The 19,113-nt window shown below is 48.7% G+C and overlaps 1 protein-coding gene across 1 annotated transcript; it reads right to left on the bottom strand.

Moving 5' to 3' along the window:
* Nucleotides 1–282: 282 nt before the first annotated feature.
* hs3st1l1 (heparan sulfate (glucosamine) 3-O-sulfotransferase 1-like1) lies at nucleotides 283–18,232 on the bottom strand. The gene is made up of 2 exons (XM_056435824.1): nucleotides 18,068–18,232; nucleotides 283–1,455 (listed from the first exon to the last, which is right to left on the bottom strand). Exon 2 carries the CDS (start codon nucleotides 1,331–1,333, stop codon nucleotides 407–409), a length of 927 nt encoding a protein of 308 aa, XP_056291799.1. The 5' UTR covers nucleotides 1,334–1,455; nucleotides 18,068–18,232; the 3' UTR covers nucleotides 283–406.
* Between the last annotated feature and the right edge of the window lie 881 nt (nucleotides 18,233–19,113).

Below are 19,113 nucleotides of genomic sequence, written 5' to 3'. Positions count from 1 at the left end.
TCCTGAAAGACGCTGACCGCTCTGAGACCGGAGAACAGCCAGATGTCACATCGGTAAAGTGCTTAATGCTTTCATGTCGGCCCTCATCCAAGACGAGGAAGGGGTCAGGGTCGGGGTGAGGGTTAGGGGCTTAGGCTTAGGGTCAGGGGTTAGAGGGTCAGGGTTATGGGTTACGGTTAGACGGGTTAGGGTTCCTGGAGTCTGATCCGGGTTAGGGGTTTAGGGTCAGGTTTAGGCTTAGAGTCAGGGGTTAGAGAGTTAGGCTTAGGGCCAGGGGTTCCTGGAGTCTGATCCGGGTTAGGGGTTTAGGGTCAGGTTTAGGCTTAGAGTCAGGGGTTAGAGAGTTAGGCTTAGGGCCAGGGTAAGGGTTAGAGAGTCAGGGTTCCTGGAGTCCGATCCGGGCCTCTCATTGCCAGTCAAAGGTGCGCTTCACCAGCCTGAAGAAGGTCCGGTTGTGCTCCTGCAGGAAGGAGCGCAGCTGCTGCAGGACGGTGCCGTTGACGGCCGGGTGCGGCCGGCCCTTGGACTCGTGCAGGCAGCGCTCCCGCCCGCCGCTCCGGAGGCAGAAGAAGCCTTTGGTCTGGTTGAAGTAGAAGTTGGAGGACACTATCCTTGGGGGCAGGTTGAGGAAGCGCTCCACCTTCTGCAGCTCCGGCAGCGGGTCTCGGATCAGCGCGTCCCCGTCCACGATGTGCACCTGCTCCAGGGGGAAGTAGCGCAGCCAGTTGCGCATGTGCACGTCGTACAGGCTCCTCTGGATGGCCTTGTAGCGCAGGTTCAGGGCGCCGTTGCGCACCAGCAGGTTCTCGATGGCCTGCACCGGCTTGCGGTTCTCCAGGCGGTTGAAGTACACCTGCGTGTAGTCGGACACCACGCGCTCCGCCGGGTCGCGCAGGATCAGCAGCAGCTTGATGGACGAGTTCATGGCGCAGATGCGCTTGGGCGCCAGCGGCGACGTGAAGTAGCCCGGCGTCTTCTCCACGGTGATCTGCCGCGGGTGCGAGTACGGCATCAGGTCGCGGTACCACTCGAAGCCCTTGGCGTAGTTCTCGTCCCAGTCGAAGAAGTGCACCTCGGTGGCGGCGGCGGCGACCTCCGGGTGGATGTCCAGCATCTCCAGCAGCGCCCGCGTGCCGCCCTTGCGCACCCCGATGATGATGCTGTGCGGGGCTCTTTTGCTCGTCCCCGGGGGCGGAGACGACGGCGGCGGCGCGGCGATGAGCGGTCGTCCGGCATCGAGGTCCGGGGCGCCGAATCCCGCCAGGACGAGCTCGGGCGGGGCGGCGTGCGTCTGGAGGACCAGAAGGAAGGCGGAGACCAGGAAACACGCCATGATGAACGGGACGGAGGGCGAGGAGCGAGCGAAGGAGGCGAGGGCGTCGGCCGCGGACCGGGTCCGTCTTCAGGAGCTCAGTCGGTGTCGGCCGGCGACTCCGTCCGGCGGCCGCAGAACATCTAGGGAACAGAGACAGAGGCGAGACGTTCAGGTTTCATGGAGAGCAGAATGGATGTGTGTTGTTGCGAGGTGGCCCCGCCCCTTTCTGGAGAAGCATCCAGACATAAATACATGAGAAGAGTCTCCATCTCTATTCATCCTTTCTTTGGATCTCTTCTCATCTTCTTCCCTCCTCTGACAGCGTAACGTCTCCGGATGAAAGAAAACATTTAGCCCAGCAGCTCGTCTGAAAATGTGTGTGAGGTAAAAAATAATATGATTAATTAATCCATCAAACACGAGCCTATCTTCTCTCAGGACCCTGGTGGCAATATATATATATATATATATATATATATATATATATATATATATATATATATATATATATACATATATATATATATATATTTATAGATATATCTGTCTTCCTTTATCGGGTCAGAAACACACAAACACACACTAACACACCCTCACGCAGACACACACACAGATCACACATGCACCCACACACAAACACACAAACACCACACAGACACACACTCACACACATACCAAACACGCACACATGCACACACACACACCACAAACACACAGACACACACACACACACACACACACACACACACACACACATTCTGAAGCCTTGGGAGCCTCCATGTGTCTCTTCTTGTAAACTTTAATCTCTCGTCTCAAGGCCGGTGTGTGTCGTCTCCTAGGGAGAGACTAGGACAGAGGACAGAAGACAGAGGAAAGAGGACAGAGGAAAGAGGACAGAAGACAGAGGACAGAGGACAGAGGAAAGAGGACAGAGGACAGAGGACAGAAGACAGAGGACAGAGGAAAGAGGACAGAAGACAGAGGACAGAGGACAGAGGACAGAAGACAGAGGACAGAGGAAAGAGGACAGAGGACAGAAGACAGAGGACAGAGGACAGAAGACAGAGGACAGAGGACAGAGGAAAGAGGACAGAAGACAGAAGACAGAGGAAAGAGGACAGAGGACAGAAGACAGAGGAGAGAGGACAGAAGACAGAGGACAGAGGACAGAGGACAGAAGACAGAGGACAGAAGACAGAGGAAAGAGGACAGAGGAAAGAGGACAAAGGACAGATAAAAGAGGACAGAGGAAAGAGGAAACAGGACAGAGGACAGAAGACAGAGGAGAGAGGACAGAGGAAAGAGGACAGAGGACAGAGGACAGAGGACAGAGGACAGAGGAAAGAGGACAGAGGACAGAAGACAGAGGAAAGAGGACAGAAGACAGAGGAAAGAGGACAGAGGAAAGAGGACAGAAGACAGAGGACAGAGGACAGAGGACAGAGGACAAAGGACAGAGAAAAGAGGACAGAGGAAAGAGGACAGAAGACAGAGGAGAGAGGACAGAGGAAAGAGGACAGAGGACAGAAGACAGAGGAAAGAGGACAGAAGACAGAGGACAGAGGGAAGAGGACAGAGAAAAGAGGACAGAGGACAGACGACAGAGGACAGAAGACAGAGGACAGAAGACAGAGGACAGAGGAAATAGGACAAAGGACAGCGAAAAGAGGACAGAGGACAGAGGACAGAGGACAGAGGAAAGAGGACAGAGGACAGAGGAAAGAGGACAGAAGACAGAGGAAAGAGGACAGAGGACAGAAGACAGAGGACAGAAGACAGAGGAAAGAGGACAGAAGACAGAGGACAGAGGACAGAGGAAAGAGGACAGAGAAAAGAGGACAGAGGAAAGAGGACAGAGGACAGAAGACAGAGGACAGAGGACAGAGGAAAGAGGACAGAAGACAGAGGAAAGAGGACAGAGGAAAGAGGACAGAGGACAGAAGACAGAGGACAGAGGACAAAGGAAAGAGGACAGAAGACAGAGGAAAGAGGACAGAGGACAGAGAAAAGAGGACAGAGGAAGACAGAGGAAAGAGGACAGAGGACAGAGGACAGAAGACAGAGGAAAGAGGACAGAGGAAAGAGGACAGAAGACAGAGGAAAGAGGACAGAGAAAAGAGGACAGAGGAAAGAGGACAGAAGACAGAGGACAGAGGACAGAGGAAAGAGGACAGAAGACAGAGGACAGAGGACAGAAGACAGAGGAAAGAGGACAGAGGACAGAGGACAGAGGACAGAAGACAGAGGACAGAGGAAAGAGGACAGAGGACAGAGGAAAGAGGACAGAAGACAGAGGACAGAGGAAAGAGGACAGAAGACAGAGGAAAGAGGACAGAGGACAGAGGACAGAGGACAGAGGAACGAGGACAGAGGAACGAGGACAGAGGACAGAGGAACGAGGACAGAGGACAGAGGAACGAGGACAGAGGACAGAGGACAGAGGAACGAGGACAGAGGACAGAGGACCGAGGACAGAGGAACGAGGACAGAGGACAGAGGAACGAGGACAGAGGAACGAGGACAGAGGACAGAGGACAGAAGACAGAGGACAAAGGAAAGAGGACAGAGGAAAGAGGACAGAGGACCGAGGACAGAGGAACGAGGACAGAGGAACGAGGACAGAGGACAGAGGAGACAGAGGAACGAGGACAGAGGACAGAGGAACGAGGACAGAGGAACGAAGACAGAGGACAGAAGACAGAGGACATAGGACAGAAGACAGAGGACAGAGGACAGAAGACAGAGGACACTGGACAGAAGACAGAAGACACTGGACAGAGGACAGAGAGGAAGAGGACAGAAGGACAGAGGACAGAGGACAGAGGACCAGGACAGAGGAACGAGGACCAGAGGACCAGAGGACAGAGGACCGAGGACAGAGGAGGACCGAGGACAGAGGAACGAGGACAGAGGAACGAAGACAGAGGACAGAGGACAGAGGACAGAGGACAGAGGACCGAGGACAGAGGAACGAGGACAGAGGAACGAGGACAGAGGACCGAGGACAGAGGGACAGAGGAACGAGGAAAGAGGACAGAGGAAAGAGGACAGAGGACAGAGGACAGAGGAAAGAGGACAGAGGACAGAGGACAGAGGAAAGAGGACAGAGGACAGAGGAAAGAGGACAGAGGACAGAGGAAAGAGGACAGAGGACTCGTTGACTTAAAACAACAACAACTAAAGTTCTAAAGTCTCACAGAATAAAAGAACGAAGGAGAATTTATTTTACGTGTCAATAGGAAGAAATGAAACAACAAAAGTCTTCACACGACTTCACGAGGTCAACGAGCTGCTGAGAGAACGCTAGACACAACACAGAGACACACAACGAGGGACACACAGACACAAACACACAGGAACACACACACAGACACACACACAGGAACACACACACATACACACACAGGAACACACACACAGAGACACACACACACACACACACACACAGGAACACACACACAGAGATACACTGTGGGAACACACACACACAGACACTCAGACTCAGACTCACTTACTCACCCACACTAACACACACACACACACACACACACACACACACACACACACACACACACACACACACACACACACACACACACACACACACACACACACACACACACACACACACTCACACACACATGGCCTTTGTTGTTACAGCTAATGGCTTTTAGAATAAAAAGGGTTCATCGCCATGGAGACGAAGCTTCTCTTCTGATTCACCGTCAGACTCAAAGTCTCTTCTGTTGAGATCGGAGACGTTTCACTCGCTTCTTCAGAGGAAACCGTCCAATAACAGTCGTGTGATTCTAAAGGAAAGTCGTGATCACACTGATCTGGAGTCTTGAGTCTTTACAAACTGATGAAACAACAAGAAGTCATCAACATGAGTCTCAGGAGGAAGATCAGACTCGTCTTCCTCCAGCTGTTCGTATCTAATCACAGAGGACAGGTGAGACGTCACGGTGACCTCGCCTCCCCGCTCAGACGCACCATGTGACCCACGTGTGACCCGCCACCGCCCCGGGCCTCAGCGCGGTTCTGACCGGCCTCAGCGCGGTGCCGACCGGCCTCCCCCCGCGGTGCTGCACCTCGGTGCTGATGCTCTGTGACAGGTCGCTCGCCTGTCAGCGTTTCCCTGGCAGAGAGCTGACAGCCAGGAGGCCGACCAGCTTCCTGTCGCATCCAATCGCCCCCCAACACCCCCCCCCCCCAGCCCCCGTGCAGTGGTCCCTGAGGACAGGTCACGTGACCAAAACATCACTTCTCCTTATTATTTGAAGCCAAATGAAAACCCGACGCAGGCTTTTATTTTGAAAGGCTTGTATGTGTGACGAGCGGAAATGACAAACATTGTCAAAACGTAAGAAAACAACAACAACAAGATTCATAGGACGCGTCATAGGAGTCCACGCTGCAGCCCGGGCTGGGGAACACGCTCCTCTGGCGCCCCCTGGTGGAGAAGTGTAGTATGCTCCATGTGGTTCCATGTGGCTCCATGTGGTTCCATGTGGCTCCATGTGGCTCCATGTGGTTCCATGTGGCTCCATGTGGTTCCATGTGGCTCCATGTGGTTCCATATGGCTCCATGTGGCTCCATGTGGCTCCATGTGGTTCCATGTGGCTCCATGTGGCTCCATGTGGCTCCATGTGGTTCCATGTGGCTCCATGTGGCTCCATGTGGTTCCATGTGGCTCCATGTGGCTCCATGTGGTTCCATATGGCTCCATGTGGCTCCATGTGGCTCCATGTGGTTCCATGTGGCTCCATGTGGCTCCATATGGCTCCATGTGGTTCCATGTGGCTCCATGTGGCTCCATATGGCTCCATGTGGTTCCATGTGGCTCCATGTGGTTCCATGTGGCTCCATGTGGCTCCATGTGGCTCCATGTGGTTCCATGTGGCTCCATGTGGCTCCATGTGGTTCCATGTGGCTCCATATGGCTCCATGTGGTTCCATGTGGTTCCATGTGGCTCCATGTGGTTCCATGTGGTTCCATGTGGCTCCATATGGCTCCATGTGGTTCCATGTGGCTCCATGTGGTTCCATGTGTTTCCATGTGGCTCCATGTGGCTCCATGTGGTTCCATGCGGTTCCATGCGGTTCCATGTGGTTCTATGTGGTTCACATAGAACCACATTACACCTCACTACCTCACCTCATCACGATGACCTCATCACGATGACCTCATTACGATGACCTCATCACGATGACCTCATTACGATGACCTCATCACGATGACCGCATCACGATGACCTCATCACGATGACCTCATTACGATGACCGCATCACGATGACCTCATTACGATGACCTCATCACGATGACCGCATCACGATGACCTCATCACGATGACCGCATCACGATGACCTCATTTCGATGACCTCATCACGATGACCTCATTACGATGACCGCATCACGATGACCTCATTACGATGACCGCATCACGATGACCGCATCACGATGACCTCATCACGATGACCTCATCACGATGACCGCATCACGCTGACCGCATCACGATGACCTCATCACGATGACCGCATCACGCTGACCGCATCACGATGACCTCATCACGTTGACCTCATCACGATGACTGCATCACGCTGACCGCATCACGATGACCTCATCACGATGACCTCATCACGATGACTGCATCACGCTGACCGCATCACGATGACCGCATCACGATGACCGCATCACGATGACCTCATTTCGATGACCGCATCACGATGACCTCATTTCGATGACCGCATCACGATCAGTCTAACTCATCAACAACAACAACAACAGCAACAACAACAACACGGTCAGCGAGGAGGAATTCGATCAGACGATCCTCGTCCTGATGAAGCACCTGAGCTTTGTTTTCCCGCGGCGTCTCCTCCCACCCCCCCCCTCCCCATCCTCTGTAAAGTCATTGCTCCGCGGATTTCATCGCGAAACGCCGACTTCATCAAAACAAGCGCTCCCAACTTCTCCCGCTCTACCGAGGGCACGAAGCCTTCGTGAAAGAAGACACACACACACAAACACACACACATATATAAATATATTTATATATATAAATATATGTTTATATATATTAACTTTTATTATAAATATATATACATATATATATATGTATATATATACATATATATATATACATATAAATAAAATTATAACATATATATATATATACATTTATATAAATACATATAAATGTATTAACTTTTAAAGAAGCATAGAAGCATATACTTCTATACAACCAGAGGAGTCGTCCCCTGGTGGTCAGGATAGAGAATGCAACTTTAAGGCGCTTTCTTATTGGCTTCACCTTTCAGGACTTGACTTTTATGACTTACAATCCTTTTCTTATGATTCTTCGTGCTCTGAGGGCTCACGGTGACTTCCTCCAATGTGTTCTAGTGGTCCAACCAATACCTCCACATTAATGCGACACACAAACCATCAGCTCATCTTCACGGACAGCTGCACAACCCGATTACCCAAATTGTTTCCAATCAATTTTTACTAGCAATTATATATATATATATTTTTTTGTAAGCAGCACTTCCAGGACACATCAGATCCCTCTGAGCCGACTCTGAGTTCCAGCCTCGTTGTTTAACACTTGAGAAAATGAGAGAAGTGTTTATCGATAATAACTGCAGCTTCGTGCGTCGCCTCTCTTCCTCCAGAGGTGTGACTAGCTCCACCCTCACGGTGTTCACCTCCTCCACCTCCTCCACCGCCTCCACCACCTCCTCCACCGCCTCCACCGCCTCCACCGCCTCCTCTACCTCCTCCACCGCCTCCTCCGCCTCCTCCACCGCCTCCACCGCCTCCACCGGGCGGCCTCACCTCGGCCTTCCAGAGGAAATGAAGCCTCTTGTTCCGGCCGGGCTTTGAATCTTCTCCTGAACTCCGGCTCTGTTTCCACATTTCCCCGGGAGGCCGAGCGTCTTCTCTCTCTCCGCGGTACTTTAAGCCTCCTCCTCTTGTTCTTTAAGCCGCAGCCGAGCTCTACGCTCCGCTCTCTCCCCGGCTGCGGCCTGCGCAGCCGAGGAGGGGTTTTAATCACTGCAGCACCAACTGAGAAAAAAACAACAACGAAAAACCTCCAGTCCCACCTCGTTTGAAATGAACGCACATGAAGAAAAAAAAAGAGAAATTCTGTCTCATTTAAAGAGACTCCATGACAGCGTGTGTGTGTGTGTGTGTGTGTGTGTGTGCAGCTCTGAGGTCGTGACAGAATCGGGTTGAGGAGACGGAGGGAATAAAAACATCCCGTCTCAGAGCGGGGTGACTTTCAGTCGGCTAACGATGGAGCCCCGGTGAAGCTAATGAAGCATTACCCCCCCCCCTCCACACACACACACACACACACACACTCTACATGTCATGCTTTGAAATAAAGAAGTGAAGCCCAAAGATGGATGAACGTTCACGTCTTATCCTGAGGACTTCTCACTGTCACAGTTTCCTCTCTGCGCCCTCGGAGTCGTTCCCCCCCCCCCCCCCCCCCGTATTGCTCATTGCTCGTCCTGTAAAACCAAACCAAAGTGTTTATGGGAGATAAGAGGCAGAAGGAGGTCGCGGGCCCAATAACTCTTTTTATCGGCGCGGCGTTCTGCAGCCGCGGCTCGTTTTACGGCTGCTGGATTTTGCCGAGGACGAATTCTTAATCAGAGAAGTTTGTGGACCCGGCATCGAGGGCCCGGCAGGGGATATCGATAATCCATAAAAGGGCATCTGCAGCATGCTTCGTTGGCACAGCTGCGTTGTCGCGGAGAAAACACACACACACACACACACACACACACACACACACACACACACACACACACACACCTGCCTCGGTTTGTTTCCGCTGAGTGAAAAAGACGCTTTAAAAAAAAGACCCTTTATGAGGCTTGTTGTGTGTGTGTGTGTGTGTTTGTGTGTTTGTGTGTGTGTGTATGTGTGTGTGTGTGTTTGTGTGTTTGTGTGCTTGTGTGTGTGTGCATGTGTGTGTGTGCATGCGTGTGTAGGTGCGTGTGTGTGCGTGTGTTTGTGTGTGTATGTGTGTGTGTGTGTGTGTGTGTGTGTGTTTGTGTGTTTGTGTGCTTGTGTGTGCTTGTGTGTGTGTGTGTGCGTGTGTGTGTAAGTGCGTGTGTGCGTGTGTGTGTGTGTGTGCGTGTGTGTGTAAGTGCGTGTGTAGGTGCGTGTGTGTGCATGTGTTTGTGTGTGTGTGTGTGTGTGTGTCTAGACCAGCCGGAGTCTTTTGTGAAATGAGTCCAGGTTATTGATTTTCTCGGGGGGGGGGGGGGGGGGGGGGTAACGGCCTCAGACTTTAAGCTGAGATGATTCTGTTTCCCATTATTGTAAATTCCAGCCCACGAGACTCTTATACGGTTCAGGATATTATGAGATGTAAGATTATGGATTATAATATAATTATATTACCGTCTACAAACTTGACTTTTATTGCCCAAACTTTTATAACCATTGGATCCTGTTTTCTTCTGGCATCGTGATAAATGTGAACGAGGTGTGAGGAGTGATGTTAAAGCCTCTTGGCAGACATGTTGGACCAGACCAAGTGAGGACGGGGGTGTCCTCCCCTCAAGGTGGGGGTGTCCTCCCCTCAGGGTGGGCACTGCTGGGGACTAGAATTTTAGGATTTTAGGATTTGATAAACTGATATTTCTTTCAGCCTTGGAGTAATAATAATAATATTTGGGGCGACTGTGGGTCAGAAGTTAGCAGGTCCGTCTTCCAATCAGGGGGTTGGCGGTTCAATCCGCGCCCTAGTTGATGTGTCCTTGAGCAAGACACCTAACCCTGATGCTCCCTGTAGCCATGTGTATACATGTAAAGTGTCTTTGAGTACCTTAAAAAGCACTATATTGGTTATTATTATTATTATCACAATGTAACTTCCATTAAGACTTTTATATATATTAAATCAAATATATTAATGAAAAGATATTAAAGAAAATTATTTAAAGAAAATTTATTTAAAAAATATATTAAAGAAAATATATTAAAGAACATATATTAAAGAAAATATATTAAAGAAAATATATTAAAGGATATGTATTAAAGAAAATATATTAAAGAAAATATATTAAAGAAAATATATTTATGAAAATATATTAATGAAAATATATTAAAGAACATATATTAAAGAAAATATATTAAAGAAAATATATTTAAGAAAATGTATTAAAGAAAATTATTTTATGAAAATTTATTTTAAAAATGTATTAAAGAAAATATATTAAAGAAAATATATTAAAGAACATATATTAAAGAACATATATTAAAGAAAATATATTAAAGAAAATATTTTAAAGAAGATAGTCCAGTAGAACTCGGAGCACGAAACCAACTCTCGTCCTCAAAAAGAGAGATCATTAATAACTTTCTTCCCCGGATCGTCTCTTTGATTGCATCAATAAAATAAAATGAAGACAAAAAACATCCATAATTATCTCAGCTCGAGAAACAAAGAAGCAAAGACGAGACGTCGGAGTCGATGAGAACGAACGCGAAGCAGACGGAGGCATTTAGTCCTGAAGCCCCCCCTCCCCCCCCCCCCCACACACACACAAACACACACACCCAATCAACCCCTAGAGTCTGGATTCACCGTCTCTCACTTCTTTCAGATGGAGGATGTTTTTGTGTTTTTTGCCCAGCTTCTTTTTTTCGGGGCATTTACCGAAGATTAGCTTTAAATTGCAGATTAACCTCTAATCCTTCGTGGATTGAAAACGGTGTGCTCGACACACACACACACACACAAAGAGAAGAGCAGCTCTGCATCGTCGAGGCTTCGCAAAGCAAATGAGGCGGGGGGGGGGTAACGAAGACGAGTCTCCGTTAATGAATCCCAACGGATTAATTATGCATCTTTTAATAAAACGGTCGCCTGTCGACCCCGACGAGCGACGCGGCGCCTTATCCCGGGCTCATGGGAGACTCACCGGACATCAAACGAGTCGCTCCCGGGTATTTAACTCCGCCCGGGGAGGCGGTGATGGTTCCGTGTGCCGGGTAGTAATATTTGGGTTGATTGTGGGTCGGTGGTTAGTGGGTCCGTCTTCCAATCAGGGGGTTGGAGGTTCAATCCTCGCCCTAGTCGATGTGTCCTTGAGCAAGGCACTAAACCCTGATGCTCCCTGCAGCCGTGTGTATGAATATAACATGTAAAGTGTCTTTGAGTACCTTAAAAAGCGCTATATTGATTATTATTAATAACTTCTATTAAGACTTTTATATATAGCACAGATCATGTTATGGACCCAAATAGACAGAGTAGTAACAATGTGAGTTTTCTTTCCACTAGTCTGAAAGAAAACGTGTAAAATAGCCCAAAGAAACGTCTAAATCAACCAGCAAGTGAAAAATAAACTGAGAGTGAAAATGAAGAACTTACTTTTCCCAGAAAGTCTTTGATTGCATCATTTAATAAACGCCATAATTGTCTCAGCAACAATGAAGGAAGAGTATATTTAGTGGATATAATAAGAGTTTATTACTTATGTAATATTCAATCAACTGTGAGAGAATAGTGTAAAAATAAAAGTGTTGAAGCCCAATCCCATGACCTCATGAACATGTATTTATGTTGCTTCATGAGCCTCACTTCTTCATACCATCACGTCTTATGACGTCTTTTACCGTCGTGTTCTTCTCATTGTTCCGGTGTTTATGTCCCGTCCTCTCGGCGCCGTCACCGCGGTGACTCGATGGATTTAATGTGATGTCTTTCTTTTGATGTTTTATTTAAAGCGCGTTGAATTCCCTCGTTTACTGAAAAGTACAAACACACAAACAGGAAATACATATTTCATGTCTCGGTGAACTTTTGCCATTTCTGCTCGACGATGATTTAAAATTAATCAACTCGTTGTTTCAGCTCCACGAGACGAGAGCTTCATTATTTCATCTGGTAATCGACAAGCAGAACCCAGAACACCTGAACGCACCTTCACATGTATATATATACATATATATGTATATATATATATATATATTCATAGATACATAGAATATTCACATGGCATAATAATAATAATAATTTAGACTTCTATAGTGCTTTTCTTGGACAAATAAAAGAATTATATATATATATATACATATATATTTATTTATATATATAAAAGTTAATATATATATAAAAAATTATATATAAATATATATATATATCTATTATTAGATATATATATTTATTTCTATATAAATACATATATTTATACATATATTTCTACATATATTTATATATATATATGTATAGATATATGTATATACATATATATTTAAATATATATAGATATATGTATATACATATATATTTATATATATATACAGTATATATATATATATAATTCTTTTATGTGTCTTTGTGTACTAGAAAAGCGCTATAGAAGTCTAAATTATTATTATTATGCCATGTGAATATTATTGAAGACACCGAGGGGGAGGAGTCCAGTGAAATATTTGTGGCTGCAGGAATTCATACTGGGGAAATACTATGCATGAATGTATCTGCCGGGTTTATGACTCCAAAAACGAAATAATCATGTTTTTATCAAATCTAAAGTTCAGTACGACACGCGACCAAGTACAGCTGTCTAATATGTATAAAGTATGTGTAGTTCTTTGTTTTACAAGTGGTTTTGTATATATTACATGTATGTTGGCGACTCTTCTTAACGTGTGAAACATGTCTCAGTGTTAGCCAGACTCTATTCTTTGCATTAATATATATAATAATATATATTTCCATTGAATGGTGAATTTGACTCTGAGTTCATCTTCACCTCAGAGTCCAAAACTACAGAGAAACATTCTGAGTGAACCGATCCATGAACTGTCAGAAACAATGGATGTGAAACAATGGATGTGAAACAATGGATGTGAGACAATGGATATCCGGGGGCTACATGCCATGAGACGACGCCCCCCCCCCCCCTCCTTGGGGCTTAGCCCCCCTACTTTGAATCCTACAAGCGCCCTGGCGTACAATCCTTCCGTCTGAGTGACGTTTTAATTTCGAATATCACAACTTCTACCACATGTGTAGTTCAGTAACAATGACAGTATGGACTCTGTACCCCACACACACACACACACACACACACACACACTCACGAAGAACAAAGAGGGGAACATCTAAGACTGCGATAGCATATCTCACTGTTCAATGTTCTAGTTTCATGTAAGCAGTTCTCCCCTGAGATAGAGAATAAAGAAAAGAGAGAGAGAGAGAGAAACAGAGAGAGAGGGGGAGGCTGGTCTGCGATGAAGGGTCTCTTTCAGCACCACGGACAGCTCCTCGCCTCCAGAGACGCTGCTAAGCCTTTGACAGCTGAGACATCATTAACATGGTCAGACCGCTGTGTGTGTGTGTGTGTGTGTGTGTGTGTGTGTGTGTGTGTGTGTGTGTGTGTGTGTGTGTGTGTGTGTGTGTGTGTGTGTGTGTGTGTGTGTTACCTCCGTATCTATTGGTGGAAGACCTCTGGGACCTTTTTGCGAATCAGTTTTCTGCTCGAACAAAATGCTTCTTTGTGTTGAGAGCTTAACGGGGCTGAAGGTCACAGAGGTCGTCAAGGTCGTAGAGGTCGTAGAGGTCGTAGAGGTTGTAAGGTCGTAAAGGTCGTAGAGGTCTTTATCTGAAGGACACACAGGCTATGAATCAGATGATGCGCTGTTCTCCTCACAGGAGGAGCCAGGAGGAGGGAGGAGGAGCCAGGAGGAGGAGGAGGAGCCAGGAGGAGAAGGTCTCCCCGCCCTCCGCTGTCTCCTCCTCCTCCTCCTCCTCCTCATCCTCCTCCTCCCGATTATTCCCGAACGGCTGATGATGCTCACGCTCCCGAGCGTCTGCCCGCCGATGCTCTCTTCCATCCCGGTGCTCCCGGTGGTACTGGTGGTACCGGAGTGTGCAGCATCTGGACCGAGGCGCTCTCTGCGCCGCGGGTCACCACCGCCGCCCGCCGCCACCCGCCGCCGCCCGCTGCCGCCGCCGCCGCACGCCACTCACGAATTATGTAACTCGGGCATTAGCCTGGTTCTGTGAGCCGTCGTCACGGAACGCATCTATTATGCATGGAGCGGGGCGCGGGGGGGGGGGGAGGTCCGGCAGCGCCGCGATCTTCACATCGGGACAAGAAAGAAGGGAGGGCTGGGGGTTCTGTTGGGCGGGTGGGGGAGGGGCTCCAAGCATCTCCGTCGACTCGGGGGAGTTAGAGCTCGCCTCCTTGGCTTTAACAGGGTTAGGAGACCCGGGGACAAACAAACAGGAAGGGGGGGGGGGCAGGAGGAGGTGAAGCCTGGAGGAGGTGCAGACAGGAGGAGGCCTATAGGGGGAGGCCGACAGGAGGAGGTGAAGCCAGGAGGAGGTGCAGACAGCAGGAGGTGAAGCCAGCAGGAGGTGCAGACAGGAGGAGGTGCAGACAGCAGGAGGTGCAGACAGCAGGAGGTGCAGACAGGAGGAGGTGCAGACAGCAGGAGGTGCAGACAGGAGGAGGTGAAGCCAGGAGGAGGTGCAGACAGCAGGAGGTGAAGCCAGCAGGAGGCCAACAGGTCTCAGGTTTAGTGAGCTATAAAATAGCCAAATCGCAGATTTTCCTTTTTTCTTTCGAGCGCCACGAGAGCGGCAGGAATATTTTCTGGCTTTTGACAAATCGGACACAAAATCCTCGTCTGTGGATTAAATATTTATTTCTCATCAAACGAGAGTTGAATATAAATATGATGGGTTGACGGTGGCAGGTGGAAGCTGTGACACATAGAGAGGCTCAGCAGGGTCAGGAGGGTCAGGGGGGTCAGGGGGGTCAAGAGGGTCAGGAGGGCCAAGAGGGTCAGGGGGGTCAAGAGGCCACCAGGTCGTCCTGTCTCAACATTCAACATATCCGTCGAGCTCTACCTTCACATTATTTATTATTTAATTCTAATATCCGCTCCATAAACTCTCCTCTTTCTCTTCTCTCGTGGCTGTGGTCACATGACCAGACGCTCAGTCACTGTGGAGGCCACATGACATCATCTTTAGTTTACCCCGCAGGCGGATCAACATATGAACATGAATATGAATATAAATATATTAGTGCTGTGAAAAATAACGCGTTAACTCAGTTAATTAAATTACAGGATTAATTAGTTTTGTTTTTTTAACGCATTTAACGCATGCGCAGAATGAGCTTCCAATCCGTCTGTTGTTGGTCGTCTCTCCAGCAGCGTGTCATTCTGTCACTAGTGTCGCGTTAACACGACTCCGATCTCCGTCTCGCGCCGCAGAGCTCGGATGCCGGCGTGTGCGCGCACATCGGGACGAAAAAAAAGTCACTTGCACCCCCCCACCCCCTCCCCTGTGTATAAATGCAGGGCTCTCAAGTGTCTGCGCGCATCGGGACGGAGCAAAGAAAAGTCACTAGCCCCCCCCCCCTGTCAACAACTCTTCTCGGAGCTCTTGCCTGTCTTGAGAGCCCTGTAAATGTATATATGTGATTAATCAGGATTAATCCACAGAAACCTGTGATTAACCTGATTAAAAATGTTAATCGTTTCACAGCCCTAAAATATATATGAATGCATTAATCAGAGATCATGGAGACGAAGCGTCACTGAGATTCATCCTTTCATTCATTGAAATGTTGGATATCGACGGTTTTGGGCAAAAATAAATATATTAAAGTAAAGTGAGATGTCACTGGACTAAAGGAGAGAGGAGAGGAGAGAGGAGAGGAGAGAGGAGAGGAGGCCTGAGCCTCCTTCAGGGAACTCTTGTATCCAGAAACAGACATTTGACTACAATCATTTGCATTTTAACAAATGTCCCTGAATGCCTCGGCTCAGAGTTTCCACCCTTTGATTCTCCCTCGTCGTTGTTTCCTGTCGCTCCTGTTCGTTCTTCTCCTCCATCCCCCTCACCCCCCCCTCCCTCACCCCCCCCCCCCCACACACACGCACACACACACACACACTCGCCGCTCGAGAGGAGCCAACTGGATGAACTCCATCAGCAAAACATAATATCGGGGTATTGAACAAAAGAAACCGCCCCACTCCTCCCCCTCCTCCTCTTCCTCCTCCTCCCCCTCCTCCTCCTCCTCCGTCTTCCCCTTCCTCCTCCTCCTCCCCCTCCTCCTCCCCCTCCTCCTCCTCCTCCTCCTCCTCCTCCTCCTCTTTCCATATCCTTCCCACATGAGACTCTCCCGATGCTGTGCGCCTCCACCTCGGCGACCCGCTCGTGACGTCGTGTGTTTTCTGGAGTTCTCTGAACTCTTCATCTCTTTGTCTGAAGCCGGATGCTCCAGGACGAAGGAGCACCCCGGCTTCATGTCCACGAGTCGGGTGTGAAAATAACGAGGGCGACCCCCCCCCCTCTCTCTTTTCTTTCGCGGTGACCTTTGACCTCTGCTTGCATTCCTCAATAGGACGAGTCTGTGTTTACACTTTATTCATGTTTGAGCAGATCTTACATGTTCAACACAGTTGATGTCTTGTAAATTATTATTGGACTAAAACAGGTTTTCATTCCAAATGTTATTAAATTAAATTAAATTAAATTTATTTTGTATAGCCCAATATCACAAATTAAAAATGTGCCTCAAAGATGTACAAAGTACTTAGAAATAAAATAAATAATAAAACCCAAAAGATATCTCTTTCCAATTGTAGGTCAATCAGTGAGATTTGTTTTTGTTCACGTTAGATTTATGAGTTCAACGCCGCAGCAGCTCACGCGCGCCGACACCCACGTGCTCATAACCAGCGCCATAATCATCATAGTTATAATAATTATAATGCCGATATTATTTCAGTATAGACATATTAGTCCCTTTTAGGCATGTTTATCACGAAACAGGCAGAACAAGAGAGATATTTAATTATATTTAATTGCTAAAAAAAAAAGTTCCGATGGTGACCCCCCCCCCCACACACACACACACACACACCACCCAAATAAATATATATAAAATACACATTCAACTTCGCAAGCTCGCCCAGTGGGTGCCCTTTCCCATCTCAGGGGGGGCATCATGAAGGAGGGATGCTGAGGGCACCAACATGGCAGCTGATAACTAAAGGTGCGCCGCGTGCTGCTGGTGCACAGCTGATACGGATACGGGAGGAGGTGCTGAGGAGGCGCTGTGGAGGGCGGCGCGTCATCAAGAGCAGGAGCAGCACGTTACACACGCAGCTGTCTTTACTTATTTAATTTAAACACCACAACTTCAGCCCGACCTTTGAATTCGAGTTGATTTCACATATTTATATACATATAGATATGCATATATGATGTGGTGCAGTCGGCGCTCCTCGGAGCTCCACACACACACACACACACACACACACACACACACACACACACACACACACACACACACACACACACACACACACACACACACACACACACACACACACGAGCTTCCGTCCAATTCAATTCGTCGGATGTAGCGTTTTAATTAGTGGGATCAATATTGTATAAGGAGGATTTAACTGCGATGTGCGGGGAGGAAAGAGACGAAGTCAGCTCGCGCTGCGGAGCCGATGAGCGCGCGGCCACACGCGGGAGAGCGATGTGACCACCGCTCAATAATTCACCAATTCATCTCCCGTGAATTCAAGCCTTTTTGTTGTTGTCAAGACGCATGGAGAGCCGAGTGTTGCGCGCGCGTATGTGTGTGTGTGTGTGTCTGTGTGTCTGTGTATGTGTGTCTGTGTGTGTGTCGCTGTATTTCACACACAAAGTATAGAAGAAATACAATCTGGTTACCTCGCACCGGGTCTCGGCGAGGGTCCGGGCGCGCGCCTCCTCCCGGGGGTTCGGGTTTGATCTCAGGCGCGGCGGGGTAGCAGGATGAAGAGGAGGATGAGGAGGAAGAGGAGGTGGCTGCCGCTGGAGACGATGCTGCCGACCCACGGAGCGCACTGTGGCGCACTGTCGGTCCACAAAGAGGAGACGCGTCCGTAGCTCCGCTCCGCCACTCTCATCCCCGAGTCACATGAGAGGAGACAGCGTGAGCATGGTGGGGGAGGAGGTGGAGGTGGGGGAGGAGGAGGAGGTGGGGGAGGGGGGGACGGAGTCCTGGTTTATTCAAAGCGGGCGGCTCGACTCCCGTCTCCGGCTCGCGCAGAGGAGCCTGTGCCGTGTGTGGAGAGATGTGACCGAGCCGCTGCTTTGCGTGGCTCAGACAGGAGGGGGAGGGGGGGGAGGGAAGGGGGAGGAGCCTGACGATGATGAGCAGGGCAAGGTGCGCCTGAGCAGAGCCATACACATCAACCTATAACTCATCCAATCCCCGTCTGTCATTGTACAGGTGTGTTGTTGTGTGTGTGTGTGTGTGTGTGTGTGTGTGTGTGTGTGTGTGTGTGTGTGTGTGTGTGTGTGTGTGTGTGTGTGTGTGTGTGTGTGTGTGTGTGTGTGTGTGTGTGTGTGTGTGTGTGTGTGTGTGTGTGTGTGTGTGTGTGTGTGTGTTTTCGTCGTGCTAACACAGGACTTCCACCCAGGAGGCCGGTGTTCATGTCCCGCGTGAAGCCGTTTCAGGTGAAGTCCCATTGCGTGACATGAGGTTGTAGTTCTTCTGTCTGTACTGAACTACAGACCAGATGTTTCCCTTCCCCTCATCGAATGTGTGTGTAATCAGTGCATTATGAGACACATTATGGTGTAAACAGTGCGTTATGAGACACATTATGGTGTAAACAGTGCGTTATGAGACACATTATGGTGTAAACAGTGCGTTATGAGATACATTATTGTGTAAACAGTGTGTTATGAGACACATTATGGTGTAAACAGTGCGCTATGAGACACATTAT

The sequence above is a fragment of the Pseudoliparis swirei genome, chromosome 17, assembly GCF_029220125.1.
Source record: "Pseudoliparis swirei isolate HS2019 ecotype Mariana Trench chromosome 17, NWPU_hadal_v1, whole genome shotgun sequence".
NCBI classification, from domain to species: domain Eukaryota; kingdom Metazoa; phylum Chordata; class Actinopteri; order Perciformes; family Liparidae; genus Pseudoliparis; species Pseudoliparis swirei.
This window is presented reverse-complemented; position numbering and strand designations above follow the sequence as displayed.